The sequence below is a fragment of the Scyliorhinus canicula genome, chromosome 14 (genome assembly GCF_902713615.1).
Source record: "Scyliorhinus canicula chromosome 14, sScyCan1.1, whole genome shotgun sequence".
NCBI lineage: Eukaryota > Metazoa > Chordata > Chondrichthyes > Carcharhiniformes > Scyliorhinidae > Scyliorhinus > Scyliorhinus canicula.
Window position 1 is genome coordinate 153,886,296 of NC_052159.1, and position 21,703 is coordinate 153,907,998.

Genomic DNA, 21,703 nt, shown 5'->3' on the forward strand with positions numbered 1-21,703 from the left:
AGTTTTTTTTTAAAGACTGTTTTAATCCCTTTGCTCCAAGCAGCCAAAAACACAGCTCTTTGTGCAATATGAATTGACAATGTACAACCCAGAAAACCGAGCAATTTCTGGGGTGAAATAAATATTTCTGCTGCATGACCCATTCCATCAAGTTGCCTGCTTTATTCCTCCCGAGTGCTTCCTTGTGTGAGAGAGAGTGTCGTTGCACTGAATGTCGGATACTGCAGTTCTACTGCAGAATGAAAGAAGGCTCATTAAATTTCAAGGAAACCTAATTTGCACACTGAACAGATTACCTCGGCAATAAATCCAACGGCTGTTTGTTTTTTTGTCAACCTGCAGCTTGTTTGCATTTAGTTTTGCCAACTTTGACAAACAGACAGGCGAGAAGCCCAGGTTCCACATTGCAGGTTTCTTTCAGTGAAGGTGCCTGTCACTGTGGCCAGATTTTGGAATGAATTCCATCAGTTCTTGGCCAGGCTGTGCGGGTGGAGTGCTTTGCAATGGCAAACTTTCCGCTGGAAGGGGTGGAAGGAAAATCTGACAATGTCCCGAGTTATCCTGCCGCAAATACAGTAAGCAAGGGTGTGGTCTTTCAATTCCTTGCATAACCACTTGATTGTATCGTACTGTTTGCCCACCACAGTATTTATGGAGGGAATCTATGTTGGATATTACTGCAAACTGACTCTGCTGGGTCTATCTTGAAATGTAGACCGGGCTTTTTCCACCCCCTTTGTTTAAATTGGCTTGCATCTAAATGTAAATTGTGCGGTGGTCTCCTGCTAATCTTAAATCTGGATGAAGCGGGTGAAGGATGTATTAAAAGATTCTGCACATTTGTTGGTTTTAATTCGAACAGATAATCTTTTGGACCCTCTCTCTCTCCCCCCCCCCCACCACCACCTCCATATTCACAATGAGCAGCATACATCCTAAAAATGAAAACCCATTATGCTTCACAGTTTTTCACAGAATTACATGTGTGTACAAAGTAGTTAGGACTGTCCATACTATACAAGCATTTTAGTTAACCTGGGTAGGATACGTTGGAAAAAACAAAATGCACAGATGGAGTAAAGGACCCTTTCGATGGGAGTCTTTGCCACCTTTGCTGGAGTTGCATTAAATTTGGGTCAAACCGAAATGGCTGGCTGGTTCTTTCACTGAGTATCACTGCACCCTTCTGGAATCTATTTGGGTTGTATAACTGTGATATTGCAATTTTCACTTTGTTGCAAAAACAGGAAACATTAAATAAACCCTCAATGACTTGGAGAAAGTATATCACATATTTTGCAAGGTTTATTAGGTAGAGAAAGTTTTCATGGTAATGAGGAGAGCATTTTGTGTAAGCCGGTTCCCAGATGGGCAGCCAACATTGATCATGGCCACCCTGTTCTCTAATTACAGCATTTAAATATTAACAAAGATAGTATTAGCAAACACAATATGCTTTTCCAAATTATTCAGAAAGAGGAGGTTCTATCAGCAGTTGTGTTTGCCGAACAAACTTGCGCAACAGATTTGTCATTACCGTTTAAAAGATGAATTTGTATTTTGGGCAGAGATCTTTTGTCAGTTCTGAAAAGGTATGGCAGGTGAGCGTCTATCCGGAGCAAAAATACAAACCTACTGGAAACACTCAATCAGTGTGTGCAGATAGAACAATGCAGGTGTAAATCTTTCATCAGAACTAGAAGATATTGAAGATGAACAACATTCAAAAAGAAATAGAACAGAAAATGAGGGAAAGCACTTTCCTGCGCACATGAATGAAGAAACAGACTTGTAAAAAGACTGAAATTATTTTAGCATGAGGTACTAAGAAGCATAATGTGAGAATTTTGAGAGATGTTGAGTGAGGGAGGTAGAGATGCTCAATAACTGGCTACGTGAAGCAGTTGGTAGCAGCCTTGGAATCTAAGAGAAGGGAAAAACAGGTAATGACTGGAGTATGAACTGCCCTGGCAGAAGCCTTCCAAAGCCAAGTATCAACATGTTTCCCCCTCTCTTATGTTCTCTGCACTCCTTCCCCACCCAGTGCCTCCCCCACTAAACTAACTGACATGAAGTAGGGAAGAATTACAGATGAAGGGGTGGCACAGTGGTTAGCACTGCCACTTACAGCACCAAGGACCCGGGTTAAAATCCGACCTTGTGTGAATGTCTGTGCGGAGTTTGTACTTTTTCCGTGTCTGCGTGGATTTCCACCCATTATCCAAAAATGTGCAGGTTAGGTGGATTGGCCATGAGAAATTGACCCTTAGTGTCCAAAGATGTGCAGGTTAGGTGGGTTATGGGGATAGGGCAGTGGGCCTCGGTTAGGGTGCTTTTACAGAAGGTTGGTGCAGACACTGTGGGCCGAATGGCCTCCTGAACGGTAAGAATTCTATGGTAAGTTAAGGCCCCAAAACACTCGATGCAAAATATTCAGTGGATTGAATGGGCCAGCAACAGATATTTGTTTTAAAAAGTAAAAGCTTGACAAGGGGGCCCCATATAACACACACAACAATCAATTTTAACCCAAGACCAAACCCCTCCAGGACTTCAAACAGGTACCTCCTCGCCACCCTATCGAATGGCTTCTTGGCATCTCAAGACACTTATCACCTCTGGTGTGGGCTCCTGGGATGGGGGAGAACCACATTCAACAGCCTCCTGAGATTGCTTGACAACTGCCGCCCCTTGACAAAGCCTGTCTGATCCTCCACAATCACCTTGGGAAGATAGAGCTCCAACCATACTGCCAGTACCTTAGCCAATATTTTGGCATGCACATTTAGCAGCGACATAGGCCGGTATGACACTCTCCATTGAATCCGTACCATTTTACAACAGTGGTGAAATGGAGGCTTGCGAGAGTGTAGCAGACGAGGACCCTGGGACAGAGTCGTTGAACATGTCTACCAAAATCGGAACCAACTGATCTGCAAACTTCTTATAAAATTTGACTGGAAACCCATCAGGCCCAGGCATTTTACCTGTTCGCATCCGCCCAATACCAGTCAAAATCTCTGGACCTAATGGGGCCTCCAACTCCTCCCGTCTCTCATCCCCTACACTGGAAACTCCCATCCGCCAAAGAAAGTCTACATGTCTGCTCTCCCCCTACAGAGGGCTCTGATTTATAAAGATTCTTGTTAAAAAGCCTCAAATGTCGTGTTAACTTTATCAGGGGTGGAAACCAAACTCCCACTCAAATCCCTCACCTGAATAATCTGCCTGGAGGCCACCTGCCACCTCAGCTGATGAGCTAACAGACGCCTGGCCTTCTCCCCATACACATAAAAAGACCCCCCTCTTCTCCTCCCCCCCCCCCCCCCCCCGCCCGACCGCTGCAACTGTCTCACCACCTTCCCCGTAGACAACAATCAAACTGTGCCTGCAGCTTTTTCCTGCTTGCCAGGAGCTCTGGGGTAGGGGTCGTATGAGTACCTATGGCCCACCTCCAAGATCTCATCGACCAGCCTCTGCAGTTCTACCCTTTCCTCCCTCTCCATATGCACCTATAATTTATCCTCTAATCACCACCTTCAAGGCTTCCCAAAGCGTGGAGGGTAAGACCAAATCATTCTGATTGAATTCCACATACTCACTAATGGCCTTAGACATGTGCCCACAAAACCCCAGGTCCGCCAACAATTCTACATCTAAACTCCACGATGGATGCTGAATGGGGCGAAACTTCAGAACCGAATCTGCCAAATGAGAGTCATGATCTGAGACGACAATGGCTGAGTATTCTGTCCTCCTCCCCTGAACCAAACTCCACCCAAATATCCATATTGATCACATTCCAGAGATCAGCACCCCTCCTAACCATCCCCAACCAAACAAAAGGGCTAGGCTCATCGAAGCACTAAATCCAGTCCAACAGGCCGCAGACCACCCCCCCACTTCACTCGCGTTCGCTAGCTAAAGCTTTACCAGCTCCGAGAGAAAAGTGCCTCTACCCATCTCGGCTACCAAAATATAACAAAAACTCAGCACCCCTTCCAAAAATACGTTCCCACTGGGAGCCATATATTTCCGAATACAAGAGAAATATTGCCGTAAACAGTATCCCACAAAACAGTTATCCTCCCTTCCCCTACCATTTAACTTGTACAAAACAACCCCATCCCAGCCATAACGGAGCCTATTTTTCAATCCCAGTCCACACTCTAACAAACGCTTGTACCTGCCCCGAAGTATGGTCTTTTGACCCGAAGGCAACTCGCAGCCTCACAAGGTACACCACTCCAAACCTCGCTCCACTCTTGCATGACGCCACTTTGGCCTTTTTAAAGGCTGCCTGCTTCTTTACCAGCTCTGCACCATGACCCTGATATATTCAAACGTGACTTCCTTCCCATCTTGGGTCACGTTTCCCCTTGGCCAATTCAGGACCGGCTCCTTCTCCTGGAAGCTGTGGAATCTGGCTATCACCGCTCGTGGTGGCAAGTTCACCCGAGGCTTCTGCTGGAGTGTTCGATGGGCCCCATTCAACTCTGGACGGGACGCCAGTACCCCCTCCCCCACCATCTTACCGAACGTCTGCAAGCAGTTGGATTCAGGCCCCCCAGCACCCCACTGTTTCTGCGCCTTTGTCCCCCCGACTGATTCTCCAGGTCATCCACCTTCACCCTCTGATTCTTGTTTTTTCCGCCACCACCGAGATCTCTGCATCCAGTGAGGCGATCTGGTCGCTGTGCATCAACAAAGCCTCCACCCCTTTCTACACCTCACCGTTCCTTTACAGCCTCTGATGTCTTCTCCACCTTCTCACGAACAGGACCCAGTCAATCGGCACGCTGAGTGTCGAGCGTCACCCTGCATTGCCTCTCAAATTATTTCTCAAACTGTTTTTCATTTTCTTTTAAATTAAGGGGCAATTTAGCGTGGCGAATCCACCTACCCTGCACATCTTTGGGTTGTGGGGACCCACGCAGACACGGGGAGAATGTGCAAACTCCACACGGACAGTGACCCAGAGCTGGGATTGAACCTGGGACCTCAGCGCCGTGAGGCAGCATGCTAACCACTGCGCCACCGTGCTCCCCTTTCAAACTGTTTTTCTAACTTGATGGCCAGTACCCCCGTTGTCATATCTGCCGTGACCGGGGCGGGCCCGACTGCCTCACCCACCGCTGCCATCTTCACTACTGAGGCTCGACGTGGAACCTTCGAGTCAGTTGAAGGACTTACAGCCACAGACTTCTTAGTTGTGGTCTTTATCGATACGCTTCTCCTCCAGAACCCCTCTACTTTCTTATAGGAAGAGATTATCCATCAAAACCCCGGTGACGGGGCATCAAGGGCCAAAAGAACAAGTATCCTAGCGGGAGCTACCTAATGCACGACCTTCCACATGCCACCACCGGAGGTCTGCCCTCTGTCAACTCGACGTCAACCAAAACGGTGCCCTTGTCCGAAATCAAGTTCCATCCATCCATCACACTGTAGCCATTAACCTACATTGGCTCCTGTTTAAGCAACGCCTTGCTTTCAAAATTCCCACCCTTGTTTCCAAATCCCCCTCTGACCTTGCCCCCTCCTATCCCTGTAATTTACTCCACTCTCACAGCCCTCAGTTGGGGGTAGGTTTAGCACAGTGGGTTAAACAGCTGGCTTGTAAAGCAGAACAAGGCCAGCAGCGCGCGTTCAATTCCCGTACCGGCCTCCCCGAACAGGTGCCGGAATGTGGCGACTAGGGGCTTTTCACAGTAACTTCATTTGAAGCCTACTTGTGACAATAGGCGATTATTATTATTTTTATTATTACGACCTACGTTCCTCCAATTCTGGCCTCTTCCCGCATCCCTCGATTTTGACCATTTTATCGTTGGCAGCTGCCAAGGCCATGAGCTCTGGAATTCCCCCTCTAGGCTTGTCCACTCCTCTTTTTCCTCCTCCAATACCCTCCATAAAACCTACTTCGGCGACCCAAGCTTTTGGCCATTTGCCCTGATATCTCCTCATATGGCTCAATGTCCTATTTTGCTTTATAATGCCTGACGAGCCTGGGGTGTTTTATTATGTTAAAATCACTATATTAATATGACTTGTGGAGTTAAACTGGTAAGATGATGTAAACAAGGATAATCATGATGTTACAAATAATGGAAACCTGATATGTTTTTTATGTAATGTTGAATTAAATAGCATCCATAAACAGTCGCCTTTAAAAGTGGGGGTGAGATTGGTACCAGGGGATACTGTAGATTCCCTTTGCAAGATTTCTATATCACAGTGTTGGATACTGGATGGCTATTCTCAGCTTTATTTTGTGGTTTCCTCACCATTGAAGAATAATAGAAAACCAGATGGAGCTTGCTCTTTATAGGGCTCTTAAAGATACCTAGAAAAATATATGCCCTATTATCAGTGTCCAGAAGTGACTTGCTGAATAACGAAGATTAAAATTGGAGAGTAATTACCTTGAGCCACAATTTGTTCCTAAATGTGTACATTTCCTTTGATCTGGATCTTCTTCATCTTGAGAATATAGGAAGTGAATTGGTTGCACGAACTGGAATAGGCCGTTGCAGAAGTTTTTAAAATGTTAAACTAGCCCGGGGTTTAAGCCAGGAGTTGCAACATTGGGGCATTGGCCTCCCAGTAAGAATGGCCTCCTTCTGCACTGTAAATTCTATCTATCTATCTATCTAATTAACACTTTGGATCTGAACTTTAATCTGCTTGCCAGTTTTGGTGGAATTGTCTAGACCATTTCCTGGCAGAAATACCCATTGGCGCATATGGTAATATGGAGTGGGCAGGCGAGAATTATCTGGCTACCTGGGGATTAACTTGAGAAGAAAATACATTAGGGAGGCAGTGGACAATTTAATATTTGACTCTGCCATCACTGTTCCGCAATATTTTCCCTAGTTCTTTGCATCTCGTGAGATCAAAAGCAACAAAGTCTAACCGGCCATGAATCCTCATTTTAATGGCCTTGGATCAGCAATGTAAAAGCAGATTTTTCCACTTCTGGCTGTAGATTAATCAAACATTTGAGCACAATAAAAGATTTTTAAAAATAACTTTTAAATAAAAGTTTTGACCTTGTTCCAAATGTGTTATTGTGACCATTTAAAAAAAAAAATCAAAATACTGTTTATTACTTTGCTGCCAAAGTGCCTTTTTTTTTGAAGAGTTGTCAAAACCCTTTGCAGCACTGGGTGTAAGAGAAAACCAATTTCTATACTTGTGGAGATATAAATAAACCTTTATGCACTTTCAGGGATGTTTGCATTTATGAGCATGGCAAAGTCGACTCCAGATAAAGCTGTTGTTAATATTTAACCACTGGGCGATGCTGAAACACTAAAATATAACGTGGCTTAAATCGTGTCGCGTTTTTTTGATGCTTTCTTTCATTAATCAACACTGGCCAATTCTTACAACGTCGGTCCTGTAATCAGTGCTTCTGACGCTTAACGACCCTCTGGAATGGCCTAACAAGCCACTCAATTGTATTCAAGAAGGTGGCTCACCGTGACCTTCTCAAGGGCAAGTAGGGATGGACAACACCATGACGCCGACATCCATGAATGTTTAAAAAAAATAATGTAATCATTTACTCTCCTATCCTCCAAATCAAAAGCACATTTTTCCTAATTATGAAGATATTTCATGCATGCCACTGTCAAACCAGGGGAAGAAGGTAAATAAGCTGATGAGTAGAATTGCACAAGAATGTGCAATTTTAGAGTTGTGAGTGAGAAGGTTAGTGGCAGTAATCAAAGTAGCATGGGCCTTATTAGAGCTGATAAGATTGAGAGTGACATGTCACAAATCTTCCAAGATTCTGAAAGTTTATATCGGATAAATTCCACATTGAGATGGACACAAATTTAAGTTCTCATAAAATTGTTTGGGAGGTGGGGGGAGAACATGGGCAATGGCTGCGATGCAGACTTGTGCCGCTAGTTATCTCTGTTGAGGAGGAATATTTAAGCGGCAAAGGAAATCAGCAGGCGACTGAGAATTGACCCATGTGGTTTGTAGAAAAAAACAGGAGCGCAGAGAGAGACCATCGTCCCAAGAATAATCAGCAACATCTTCAAATTTACATTCTCCCTCGCTCTCCCCAATAATCCACAACTTTGTCAGCTTAAATATGTCACTGTTTCCTTAGGTAGCCCAGTGGACGTTTCTCTTGTAATTGTAATTATCTGATTCTTGAATTTTAATACACACACGTACAATTAATTTTGCCATCTAATGTTTTGTGAAATTCTTGTATTAATATTTTAATCATGATACAGTCATCAATATTGTACCACCGCATTTAAGCAGTGATTAATACTGAATTTGCTTTAGTAGTACTTTATCAATTGGACTGTAGCTTCAGCTCCCTTTCATTTCAGTTGTAAATGATTCATAGATAGAATTTACAGTGCAGAAGGAGGCCATTCGGCCCATCGCGTCTGCACCGGCTCTTGGAAAGAGCACCCTACCCAAGGTCAACACCTCCACCCTATCCCCATAACCCAGTAACCCCACCCAACACTAAGGGCAATTTTGGACACTAAGGGCAATTTATCGTGGCCAATCCACCTAACCTGCACATCTTTGGACTGTGGGAGGAAACCGGAGCACCCGGAGGAAACCAACGCACACACGGGCACAGACAGTGACCCAAGCGGAATCGAACCTGGGACCCTGGAGCTGTGAAGCAATTGTGCTATCCACAATGCTACCGTGCTGCCGTACGTTTACGATATTGCCGCTACGTTTAGAGTTGATGCAGACTGATGTTCTATGTTTGGTTTATAAGGCTGGTATATTTGTTCTTACCTATATTTGATTTATTTTTCCCTGTGACATTTTGAGCAATGAACTAACATATTAACTAAGATCAGCAAAGCAAAAAAAAGTTTGATTTAAATCCAGTGGTTCTTTCACTTTCCTCTTCGGTTTTCGGTTTCTAACAAGTCAGATTGTCTCCTTTTTATAAGTCGACAGCCTGTGGGTGTAAAGCCACATGTGCAAACGTTAAACTCTCTCAAGTTGAGCTCGTCGGATGCAAGCATCTTCAGGTAACCCTGAACCCCTTCATCCCATTCTATGCGCTACTCCCAAACTGCGAAAGTGAGAAGGGCAACTGTTACTAATCTTGTTAAAGAGGGCTAGAATTAGCCTGGATAGATCTCTGCCTAGCTTTCTCAAAACCTGTTGGTTGCCCCTGACGAAAGGATTTAGCTGCTGGGCACAGGTTGTGTGCACTCATGTGTAACCACTCCACACAACTTATTTAAAGATCAGCTGCAGGAGGGTAACATTATTTAATCTTGAAGACTGGTAATAAAAATACGCAGATTGTAAAAATGTCTGCCATTGTATTTTGTCCAAGGCTCTTGAAATGAACACCGTTTCCTCCTCCTGTGTTGCTCTACATTGTTCAGATTTTGATTATTGTATTGGTTTGGTACAAACAAGTTTAAACAAGACACTAAAGTTAAGCTTAGATATTGCTGGAGCACATGCTCCCTGGAACATGTAACAAATTGTTACAATAAATAATGCAGTGCTCCACCAGGAAGATGGATTATTAACCTGTGCAGTAGACTGTTAGGTATGTTTGTGTGTGGCTTAGCTCATTTGGCCAAATAACTAGAGTGTGATGCAGAATGATGCCAATGGTGCAGATTCAATCCCTGCACTGGCTGTGGTAGTTCATGGAGGCCGGCCCCTCGCTGTGCCCCACAGTTACGGAGTAGTGCCACTCAAACAATATAGAATCATTTAGAAAGAGATGCCTGTGGCTAATTACCTTGCCGTATAAAGGTAACGTTCAGTAATGTTTGAAAGAATAACATGCAGCAGTCAGAACATTGCATTTAAAACAAAATTGTAATTTAAGTGTGTGTATTTTCAAATCGGGTACTTAGCAGTTCGGTATCCTGCAATTATCCTGTCCTTGATCAAAATTGGATGTTTAGGTGTGCTCATTCGTGTTTAGCATTCACAGGGTTAAATCATGAAGGAAGTAGAATATAGCTGCTGCCTGTTTGACAGAATCTGCGCTGTTTACTTTCCCCACCCCCATTCCGTCATTACCTTCTGTGGTTCCCTTTCACTGCTCCGCGTCTGTAGATGTAAGTGTTCGCAGATGTTAGTGAAACATTGGCTGAATTACTGTATGTCCATTTTCTTCAAGATAAGGGAGCTGAAGGCCGTGACTGCCCTTTCTTTATTTTGGAGGGGAGGGGGGCTGCGAAACTGATCCTGAATGAATCAGCGGAATAGAGTTAATAGAAGTGCAGCGTGCAGAGATGAGTTTCCGATCAGTTTGAAACCAGGCTTACAGTACCTCTATGTAGCAGTGGGGCTGGTCTCATTGGGTCGAGGCATTTTCAATATAGAGAGCACAGTGTCATCTGGCACACTCAGCCATTTATGAGATACATCAGACTATTGGATTGCTGCCCAGAATATTGCCGCAATACTTGTTGCGATTGGCTGTTCCCCCCATCAAGCATAGTTTCACGAGGAAAGCCAACTCCTTTTTTAATCTGCAATAGCATGGCTGACTGCAGTATGCTGCCTTGTTAGTACTGCTTCCATTCTCATCTCGAGTACATTAGAAGTGATCAGCAACTTCGTACAATATAGCAGTGCTGGTTCGAGTAGAGTGAAAGTTACTGTACTAAAACATTGATTTTCCTATTTTTGTTTTTGTCAACAGGTCAGTGATAAAAAGTGCCTTTACTGAAGTCTGTGTTTCTTGGAACTGCTTTTAGGTCATTCTGCTCTTTTCAGACCTGTTTGTTGCCAATTAAACAAATGTCTGACCTGACGTGCAACTGAAAACAACACGTCTCTGCTGCTGCATCTGTAGCTGCTGCCTCATCTTAAACTGGCCGTAACATCAAAAAAAACTGGGACAACAATCTGCTGCAAGAGGAACTAAACCAACATACAGAGAGCTGAATGTGCCGAATGCAGTGAAATCAATAACTGGAAGTGACTCGAATGCGATTAGTATTCAATCAACGGGTGTGATTGCATCGAAATAACTTTTTATTAAAAGCAGTGAAGTGCTGCGTCAGCAGAAATACGTTATAAAACAGCCGGACCTGCCACCAACAAGAAGGGGTTAAAACCCCAAGCTGAAGGCCACAACTCCCAACTGGTGACCGATAACTTGCTGACGAGTTGTCTGTTTTAATGTTAACTAGCAGGCAGCAGAATAGTTCTCCTGCAGCGTTTTATGAAGTAATTTCCTGCTTTTATGACCATTAAGAGGCGTTTTTATATTTAAAAAAAAAGAGCTATATTTTTGACTTTAATTCTGACTGCTGCATTCTTTCCCCAAGAATCCTGATATTAAGTTGTTCTGAACCACGTTTCACTTTGACGATTTATTATGGCTTTAAACGTTGCTCCAGTACGTGATACAAAATGGCTGACACTAGAAGTGTGCAGACAGTTTCAGAGAGGGACATGTTCACGTTCAGACCAGGAATGCAAGTTTGCACATCCACCAAAAAGCTGTCAGGTTGAAAATGGGCGAGTTATTGCATGCTTTGATTCCCTTAAGGTAAGGAATTTTAATGTTGAGCATTTCAGTAGTGCAATTTCTAATTTTGTGCCCCAAAACCCATTGGCCTGCCTTGTAAACTTTGGTGATTGTAACTTAGAAATGTGAATCCACATTAGAGTTTGACAATTTTTAACATATTGAGAATTTTATTTCATGGTGAAGTAAACACATAATAGAAACACTTTCATGTCTTTAAGAGCGACAGTGGGGAAGGTTCAGATGATTTTTACGTATTTGCCTTGGAGCAAATTTGAAAATAAAGATTTTACCCAGCACTCGTCACTATTATTTTAAAACCCTCCTGTATAATCCATTTATATTAGTTAATCTTCAAATAATCCAGCCACTTTTATTTCTCTGTGATAGCATGTTCTAAAATATTGTTTGCCCTTCAGAGCTCTATTCAGACTTATTTAGCAAACTATTCTCAATACTTTCTTCCTTTTCAGTCATTTTGCTGCCCCTTATCTTTAGTGACCACGTGTAGCAAAATCCCACTCGCCCTCCCCGCCTCCCCCACCGATTTGTGTTTTGCCTCTTCATAAAATTGACTTGGCCCCTCAAGTTTCGTTATTGCTTATAGCCTCTGTGCAGTCACATTTGAGGCGAGCTATTACCATCAAGGTCTTACTCCCGCCCTCTTCTCTAAACCTTTGATGCCTTTTTTCCACCGAAAGCACGCACCCATACCCTCCCATCACTCATTAAAGCAAGACAGCATACATTTGTATTTCTGTTGAATAACCAATTTATCAATCTCCAGATCTATGTGTGCCATACAACAGCCTCCACTATTGCTATTCAAATCTTGGCTAGATAGACCAAAAACAAAGAACAAAGAAAATTACAGCACAGGAACAGGCCCTTCGGCCCTCCCAGCCTGTGCCAATCCAGATCCTTTGTCTAAATCTGTCGCCTATTTTCAAAGGATCTACTTCCCTCTGTTCCCCGCCCGTTCATATATCTGTCTAGATGAATCTTAAATGATGCTATCGTGCCCGCCTCTACCACCTCATGGCAAATGCTTCTCTTCTCCATAGCTAACCACTTCCTCAAACTGCTTCTGCCGTCTCCATATTTGCTTCCAACGTTCTGTAATTTCCTTAGGCCCTAAAATCCTCCCAAGATCTCTGCGCTCCTCTAATTCTGACCTCGTGGAGCTTTTTTAATCTTGGGATTACAGCCACCCAAGCAGCTTGCCTTCTCCGCTTTCCCACTTCCATCCCAGCCTCCTAATTTTTCCATCCCTTCATCACTGAGCTATTTTCCCCCATCATCCCTATTGTCCTCTTCAAAGTGCCTCTTCCATAGGATATACCACGGCAGCTCACCACCACCGTTTCAAGGGCAATTAGGGATGGGTAACAAAGGCTGACCTAGCCAGTGGCACCCACTTCCTATGAAAAAGAAAAAAAACTTAGCCCTCAAGTTCCACCCTAATTTTCTACCAATCCTAGCCCCCCAGTAGATGATTGTTAACTTTTAAACATTGTCTTTACCCATCAATATTGCTACGGACCACCCTTTACACAAAAAAAACCCCACGTTTGAGCCATCCATTGTCTCATAATAGGAAAGTAAAAGTAAAGTTGCCATAGTCCCAGTTGATCATAGGCTGCTTTCCCCTTTGAGGGGGAGAGCTAACTGGTGGTGGTTTAACCTGAGGGTCACCACACCTCAGGCGAGGGGCAAGGTTGAGAAGGCGGGACCTTCGTGAATAACCTCAGCCAGTTCGGGAACTGAACCCACACTGCTGGCCTCGCTCTGCATCACGAACCAGCTGTACAGTCAACTGAACTAAACTGGCACCTGTTGTCTCATATTCTCATTTCCTCTTTAAATGACCAGAATATGTTGGTTTCCCCATTCCATGACAGCCTTCATAATAGTGGGCATGCTGCTGTGTACTTTCTTCACTGCCTCAATCTTTTTGCAGAATCCAGATGCTCCTATGCTCCTGTGGTTCTGCCCTTGTGTGGTTCTACTGTCCAACTGGATGCTTGCCTTTTCTTCCCCGTTTTATTGTCGCGGGAATCTACTGAAGATCTATCCATACCCTCTTCCACCTTTTTTCCCAATTCCGATGCTGTCCCTTTATGGTGACATCTGCTGGCATGGTCAGCATCCTCGTGCATGGTGACAACATTAAGCTGCACCTTCATACCTCTCAGCACTTCAGTGCTGTCAGAGTGCCCATCAAAGTCTTGGGGAAAGTTACAGGTCCCTTCGATTGAATGTCAGGGAAACCCAAACCGATGTTTGCGATACAAAAGCAGAAAATGCAGCACTTTCTGGTTTTTGTTTCAGATTTCCTGCATCTGCAGTATTTTGCTTTTATTGCCATTGTTTTCAATGCCCTCCGCACATATCTGTCTTTGATGCTAACTCTTGCCTTCTTCCCTGGCCTTCCTTTTTTAATTTAACAAACCATTCCGCTTGATCCTGAGATGGACTTGAAATCACATATTATCTCTGAAATTGCTTACCTCTACCTCCGCATATTTGTCTCTCTTTCCCCACCATGTCTCTTCCCAGGCTGAAATCCCTCAAGGTTTTGCCACCTTTGGATTTGATGTTCCAAAGCTCCCTCTACTGACTTTCCTTTAACCACACTCCATAAACTCTCAATTTATCCAAAATGTAGTAGTGTGTAACCTGGGCTGCACTACGCCTGTCGAAAATCAGTACTGCGGATGCTGGAAATCTAGAAACAGAAAATAATGGCAATACTCCGCCTCTGCGGGGAGAGAAGCAGTTAACCTCTCAGATGGATCACATTTCATCAGCTTTGGGAAAAGTTAGAGTTGTAATAGTTTTTGAGCAAGGGATGGGTAGGACGAGGGAAAAGTAGGAAGGTATATGATAGGGTAGAAGTCGGGGACGATTGAATGACGGGTGAGTTGGTCTTCAAGGGCCAGAGGGAATGGTGATGGGGCAAGAAAGAAAAAAAATATATGCTTCGAGCAGATTCCGAATGATCTATGCACTATGTCCACTTGTCTATCCTTGCAGACTTGCAACACATGAACATCTGCCAATGCATTAACATTTAAAGTTGTCATCATTTTCCAATCTGACCATGTCCTCCTCCACTTGTCAGACTTTGCCTCCCACATCCTTCAATCTTCTAGCTTCCATACCACTCCATCTGTCCCACTTTTGGTGGCAGAGCTTTTAACGCCATCTTGTTTGGAACTCCATCCCAAGATCTCTCTACTTTGCCTTCCTCCTTGTTAAGAAACTGGCTCAAAGTCCATGTTCTCGTACTAGTTTCCCTAATTCCTAAACTCTTCCTGACCCAATCCAAGATAATCCTAATGTTCCTTGAAGCATCTGAGGATGTTCTGTACATTTAAAGATGCTATATTTATTTTTATTGTAGTAGGAGTGTCAGCTATAATTGAAGTGCTTTCTATCTCATTTTGTGACCTTTGAGAAGATGCCGTGACAATGTTTACATATTTAATTTGACTGCTGTATTGTTTGTGAAAACGTACCTGATCTGATAGCTACAGCAGAAAACCATTGAATAATGAAGATGCAAATTTTGATCCTATCAGCAACTGGCATTCAAAGCCACTTCTCTCATTTGGGTAAATTTAGATTAGAGAGTCGTTCACTAATCTGCGTTGGTGCTGCATGCTATCAGACTGCACTGACGGGGTGGAGGGGGGGGGGGGGGGGTGGACTGACATGGCTGCAAGCCGCTTTGGTTGGGGTGGATGAGATGCGAAGGTGATGAGAAAATAATTACCTCATGCAGATTCTGGCCGGTCACGAAACAGTTTTAATAAAAGAATCATATTGACGCCTAAGCGATCAGACCATTCTGCTCAGTTCAAGGAAGCATAACTTTTTTTGCTTTGATGGATAAGTTGAGACTCACCAATAAGAGTGTGTGTTGCTAATGTTCTTTCACTCTTGTAAAATCCAGTCTTTGGTGCCCAGGATTGCAAAATAGCCAGCACTCTGTTAGAAAGTCCATGTTGTTGAATAGCCCCACGATACGGACATTTGATTGCTTATTTTCCTCATTGTATGTATTTTCTTTTAATGATTGTGATTGAAATGCATTATTTTAAAGTGCTAAACTATCCATCTGCTGAACTGCAAAATGTTTCTCCAGATCAGTAAAACTACTAAATTTAATCCAGGGAAAGACCTTTCAGTGTAGCAATTACTTTCCATTTGCTCTTGATTCCCAACCCAGCTAAGAAAAGATGTTTCACAAACTAGCTTGTTTTCAGTAATCTGTTTGCTGAAGTTATTAGAAGTCAGTTCATTGCTCATTTATCTGAAAGGAGACCCACAGTGTATTTGGAAACCTCACCTTTTTTATACTGTAATGATAATTACATGATCACAAACTCGCTATTCAGACCACTTTTCCATTCAGAAAGACCTTGCTCCCTGTCCTCTCCTTCCACAGCATCCAACGGTCCTGTAAGTAATTCCAGGGAGATTTCTTCCATTACTTTACCCAGAAATCCATTCGCTATTTATGTGAAGAAATTTTCATATCCTTCCAAGATTTTTTTGTCTTTTAAATTTAGAGTACCCAATTCACTTTTTCCAATTAAGGGACAATTTAGCGTGGCCAATCGACCTAGCCTGCACATCTTTGGATTGTGGGGGCGAAACCCACGCAAACACGGGGAGAATGTGCAAACTCCACATGGTCAGTGACCCAGGGCCGGGGTTGAACCTGGGACCTCGGTGCTGTGAGGCAGCATTGCTAACCACTGCGCCACCGTGCTGCCCGTTATCCTTCCAAGGTTAGCTATTGAGTCATTTGGACTTGTGCTAGTACAGTTATTGTTTGATTTGACTGTAACTGTTAAAAATCTATATCTCTGCAAGGATGAAAAGGTCAAACTTTCCTATTTTTCCTGGTGAATGGTTCTCTTACTGCCCTGGCCACAATTTCCCCACAATTAACACCATTAAAAATTGATTATCTGTTAGTTTACCCAGTTACTGTTTACTGGGTAAAATGGCTTTTTGTGCAAAATGGCCTTGCGTGCAAATGGTGTCATATTTGCCCCACTAACAATCCTTTTTCATGTCTGTGTGCTGCCCCTCAGTGACACTATTAGGGAACGGCATCTGTTTCTATGTGTATGCTAATGACAACCAATTCTATCTCACCACCACCTCTCCCAATCTCGTCACTGTCTATGTTGTCACTGTTTATTCAGCATCTAATACCCGGTGAGCAGAAATTTAATTAAACTAATTACTAGGATAATAACCTTTGTCACAAGTAGGCTTACATTAACACTGCAATGAAGTTACTGTGAAAATCCCCTAGTCGCCACGCTCCGGCGCCTGTTCAGGTACATTGAGGGAGAATTCAGATTGTCTCATTCACCTAACTTTCGGGACTTGTGGGAGGAAACCGGAGCACCCGAAGGAAACCCACACAGACACAGGGAGAACGTGCAGAGTCCACACAGACAGTGACCCAAGTGGGAATCGAACCTGGGATCATGGCGCTGTGATGCAGCAGTGCTAACCACTGTGTTAACACAGACCAAAGCCATTTTCTATCCTCAGTAACCTTGAGATTATCTAAACTCCCTGTCCTATCTCAGACCAAGTCCTGTTCACCTATCACCCCTGTGTTCACTGAGCTGCAGTGGCTCCCGGTTAAGCAATGCATTGATTTTAAAATTCTCCTGGTTTTCAGATCCCTCCATGGCCTCACCCGTTCCCAAGATTTCTGCGCTCCTCCAATTCTGACTTCTTGCATTTCCTCCATTTCAATCACTCCGTCACTGGCAGCCTTGCCTTCAGCTAGTAATGCCCTGAACTCCGGAATTTACTCCCTAAATCTCTCTGCCGCCTCTCTGTCCTACTTTTTGGTCGGTTGTCCTAATATCCCCTTGTGTGTCTTGGTGTCCATGTTTTTCTGACTCCCGGAAAGTGCTTTGGGATGTTTTCCAAATGTTAAGGGTACTATGTAAGTGTAAGTTGTTGAATTCAAAGTATATAATCGTGTACAGAATGCTTTCTGTGATGTGTTCAGCTACTATATGGATCTAAGTTCTTTTATTCCCCCTCTTAAAGCTTTTTCTTTCTTTTGATACTATGATCTATCTTCTGGGGCTTTTATGCGCAGCTTCCAGGACTTGAATGGTTGTCTTGTGACTCAGTGCCCACAACTGGACGCTTTACCAAAGTGTGATTTGATGAACGCACTCTATAAGTGAGAAATGTCAGGAATGAAGAATAGAATACATTTCCAGCTCTTGCACTCAGTACCAACACGAACCAGTCCCCAGCCAATAAATTGCACCCAGTTGCAGAGTGAATCTCAACGATTGTCTTAAATGTGAACATCTGTGACATTTTTCACAATTATTGTCCTTATTTAAACTAGCAGTTTCATTTTACTATGGTGAACTCGGGAAGCTGGTGCTGTGGGGTAGGAACTAGATTCATATTGAAATGATTTGCTTCCTTGGGACCCCTGCACCTTCTCATCGGTGAGGAGCAGACTTAACTCATTGCTGTTTGTCCAGGACTTTGCAGTGTGCAAGTTGGCTGCTGCATTTCCTGCGTTGGGGATTGCATGTCAGAAGGACATCATTGATTTTAAAGTGCTTCAGGGTGTTCTGGGGGTGTGAAAAAAGTGCTGTCTGAATGCAGGTTTGTCTGGTCTGGTCTCTTGAGTTCAGCTCTGCTCCTAGAGGTGAAAGAGCCACCATAAACCTACTGTTGTTGAGGGCATGTTTGAAATTGGAGCAGCTTTTGTGCAAAACGCTTTTAGGCGTTTTCTATTTCTGTTTTAAGTTGGCTGACTTCTCCAAGTGGGCTGCTGCACAAAGATTGTCATTGGGTTGATTTTAACGTCTGTTTACTGAAATGTGATCCAACATTCGCTGACATGCTTTCGAGATGAAACTATTTTATTAGCCAGTTTAAACAAGGTACTGAGGTGACTGATCTGTCCGTCCCAGAAAACAGGAGATAAGAGTGTCTGGAGAGCTAAGCCCCGAAGGGTAAATACTGAAGTCATTTCATAATGTTTTTGACAGAGTTTTAAATGTTACTCACAAAGCAAACAGGGTTCTTTGCATGCCTGTCAAAACTCTCCTAATCTCATTTTGGGTCCTGGAATGTATGAATAAGGGTTGAAAATGTAATGGGAAAGATTTGTCCCCCGTCTTATTTTCTACCGTCTGCTTCTGCAATGTAAATCAAAGGTATAGTAATGTCGAAAATAGAACTAAATCTAACCATTTTACTTTCAATATTAGAATATTGAAAATGGTGCGGTCAGCACCAACAGCAACTTGCATTTGTATGGCGCCTTCAACTTGGCAAAACATCCCATATGGTATTTCACATGAGCGTTATCAAATGGAATTTGACACCCACCCTGCCACATAAGGAGATATTAGGTCAGATGAACAAAGGTGTGGTCTGAAGTAGGCTTCAAGGAAGGAGCAGTAGGGAAGCTGATTATGGAGGAGGATAAGAAAATCCATTTGACGCATGTTAATCTATCTGAAGATTCTGACCCACTTCCTCCCCTCTCTCTCCCTAAACCTCATTTCAGTGGCCAACTGTATCACGTAAGATTCCAGCTTTAGACCTTGCACTAATCTTCCTAGAAATCTATCTTTTATGGCCGATTTTCAGGCATAAAGTGACCCTGTATCCCCATGTCATAATCTTACTACTTCAGTTAAAGGAATATTGTGGATGAAATACTCAGTAGGCCAGGCAGCCTTTGTGGAGAGGGAGTCAGTGGCCAATTCAAGAAACTTTCATTAAAAACATTAATATTCTGGGTTGATATTTTCGATCAGCAGATATCATCGAGCGCACCTGTAAAAGATTGCTTTTCAGTTCGATTCCCGGCTTGGGTCACTGCCTGTGCGGAGTCTGCACGTCCTCCCCCTGTGTACGAGGGTTTCCCCTGGGCACTTAGGTTTCCTCCCACGTGTCCCGAAAGACGTGCCGTTGGGTAATTTGGACATTCTGAATTCTCCTTCGGTGTACCCGAACACGCGCCGGGCGACTAGGCAATTTTCATAGTAACTTAATTGTGGTGTCATTGTAAGCCCACTTGTGATGCTAATAAAGATTATTATTATATCTGCGCTCCCCCAATTCTGACCTCTTGACCATCCCAATTTTGATGACCCTACCATCGGTGGCTGTGCCTTCAACTGCCTAGGTTCTAAGCTCTGAAACTACTCTGTCAACCTTTCCAGTTCTTTTCAAGATGTTTCTTAAAACCTTCCTCTTTGACCAGGTTTTTGGTCATCTGCTGTTATGTCACCGTATGTGGCTTGGGGTCAAATGAAGCCCCCGGAGACCTTTTACTACATTAAAGTTTCCATATGAATGCAGCTTGTTAGAGACTTGAAATAAAATCCATTTTCTGTCAACAGCAGTGAGCAGTTTCTCAAGATGGGGCTGGCCCCATCCTGAATAGTATTCTGACTCTCGCACTGTCCTAGAAGTTCAGGAAACACTGAGCTTTTCATGGCAGTAGATCACCAGGGCAATGCAATGTGGAATTGGTAGCAGTAATCCAATGGTTAATAAATGTTCAAAAAGGGCAGAAATATATGGAATTCTTTGTACGCCTTTCAGACGTTTTAAAAGAATGCTAGGAATGTTTGCCTGCAGCTACCCCCCCCCCCCCCCCCCCTTTCCAAACCAGTGATCTTATCTATTGAGCCCTTTCTAGTGAAATAAACGTTAATGGTTCATAATTTGATACTTGTAGAAACAGCTTCCACATTTTCATGAGAATTGTTCTGTTTCACTTTTGCATTTAAAACACCTATGGTACTTTTGTCTACTATTAATTTACATCTTGTCTGACTTGTTTAAGGCCTGGCGATTCCCTGCCTCGACAAAAGTAAAGTAAAATATGTGGGTTAGCCACTGTCTTCCTCTGCAGCCAATGTGGTGCTGCCATGCCAAAGTGGCACTCCTGAGCCACGTCAGGCGATGCTTAACGTGCATTTGACCACCACATGCAAACCATTGTCTTGCGAGATGAAAGGCTACCAGGTAAATCCTCGGAATGGGTTCTAATAATAACAATGAACATGTCGGGTCAATCTTTTTGTTAATGAAATTAACACTGACCTATTTTTGTTTGAAGCAGCTGATTATGGAATTTTACAGCATAGAAACAACAGACCATAATATGTTTCATGCTCCATCCCCCACGTCTCTTCATCTCTCCTTATTTCCTTATCAGTATATGCTTCTATGCCTTTCACTCTTGTGATCTCTTAAATGCATCTATGCTATTTGCCTCAAGTACTCTGTGTTAGTGAGTTCCACATTCTCATTGCTCTGGAATAAGAAACTTTCTCCTGAATTCCCTCTTGGATTTATTAATAATAATTTATGACCCCTGATTCTGGTCTCCCCCTCAAGTGGGAATATCCTCTCTACACCTACCCTATCAAGCCCCTTCATAATTTGAACAGCCATCTATCGGGTCACTCTTGATCTTTGTTTCCCTCAAAGAGAGCACCGGCCTGGTCAGTCTTTTAATTTAAAGTAATTGAAATGAAAATGAAAATCGCTTATTGTCACAAGTAGGCTTCAATGAAGTTACTGTGAAAAGCCCCTAGTCGCCACATTCCGGCGCCTGTCCAGGGGAGGCTGGTACGGGAATTGAACCGTGATGCTGGTCTGCTTGGTCTGCTTTAAAAGCCAGTGATTTAGCTGAGTGAGCTAAACCAGCCCCTGGTTAATTTGCGGTATAAGAAGAGACCAATCGGCTCATTAAATCTTTTTTAAAAGTATTTTTATTGGCATTTTCCAAATTTATAAACAGTTGTATATATTATTTGCCACGTTAATTTATTGTATTGTACAGAAAGGTTTATCCTGTCCTTTCCTTAATTTACCCGATGTACATTTTGCCGTCCTCTGGCTCGGCTTGTGTCCCCCCCCACTTGTGACCTCTCCCTTTCTCTCTTCTCCCCCCCCCCCCCCCCCCCCCCCCCTCTCTTTTCTTCCCCTGCCAACTTTGGCTATGTTTCCCCTGTATGGGGGGGGAAGAGACAGAGAGAGAGTTGCCTCCTCCCTCCCTCCCACATTGTTCCCGTTTTGTGACTTTCCAGCATGCGATTAGGGAAGCGAAAGCAAGGCGTCGGTCCTCTTCCCCATGTGTAACTC

The 21,703-nt window shown here is 43.5% G+C and overlaps 1 protein-coding gene across 9 annotated transcripts in view; it reads left to right on the top strand.

The window, feature by feature from the left end:
- Positions 1–21,703, top strand: part of mbnl2 (muscleblind-like splicing regulator 2) — a 109,388-nt gene that overhangs the window by 23,363 nt on the left and 64,322 nt on the right. For 6 of the 9 annotated variants that reach the window (XM_038818798.1, XM_038818794.1, XM_038818801.1 and 3 more), the window contains exon 2: positions 10,685–11,539. In XM_038818798.1, the coding sequence (XP_038674726.1) occupies positions 11,366–11,539 (174 nt within the window). In that variant the 5' untranslated portion in view covers positions 10,685–11,365. The other 3 variants (XM_038818797.1, XM_038818799.1, XM_038818796.1) reach the window with 3 other exon arrangements.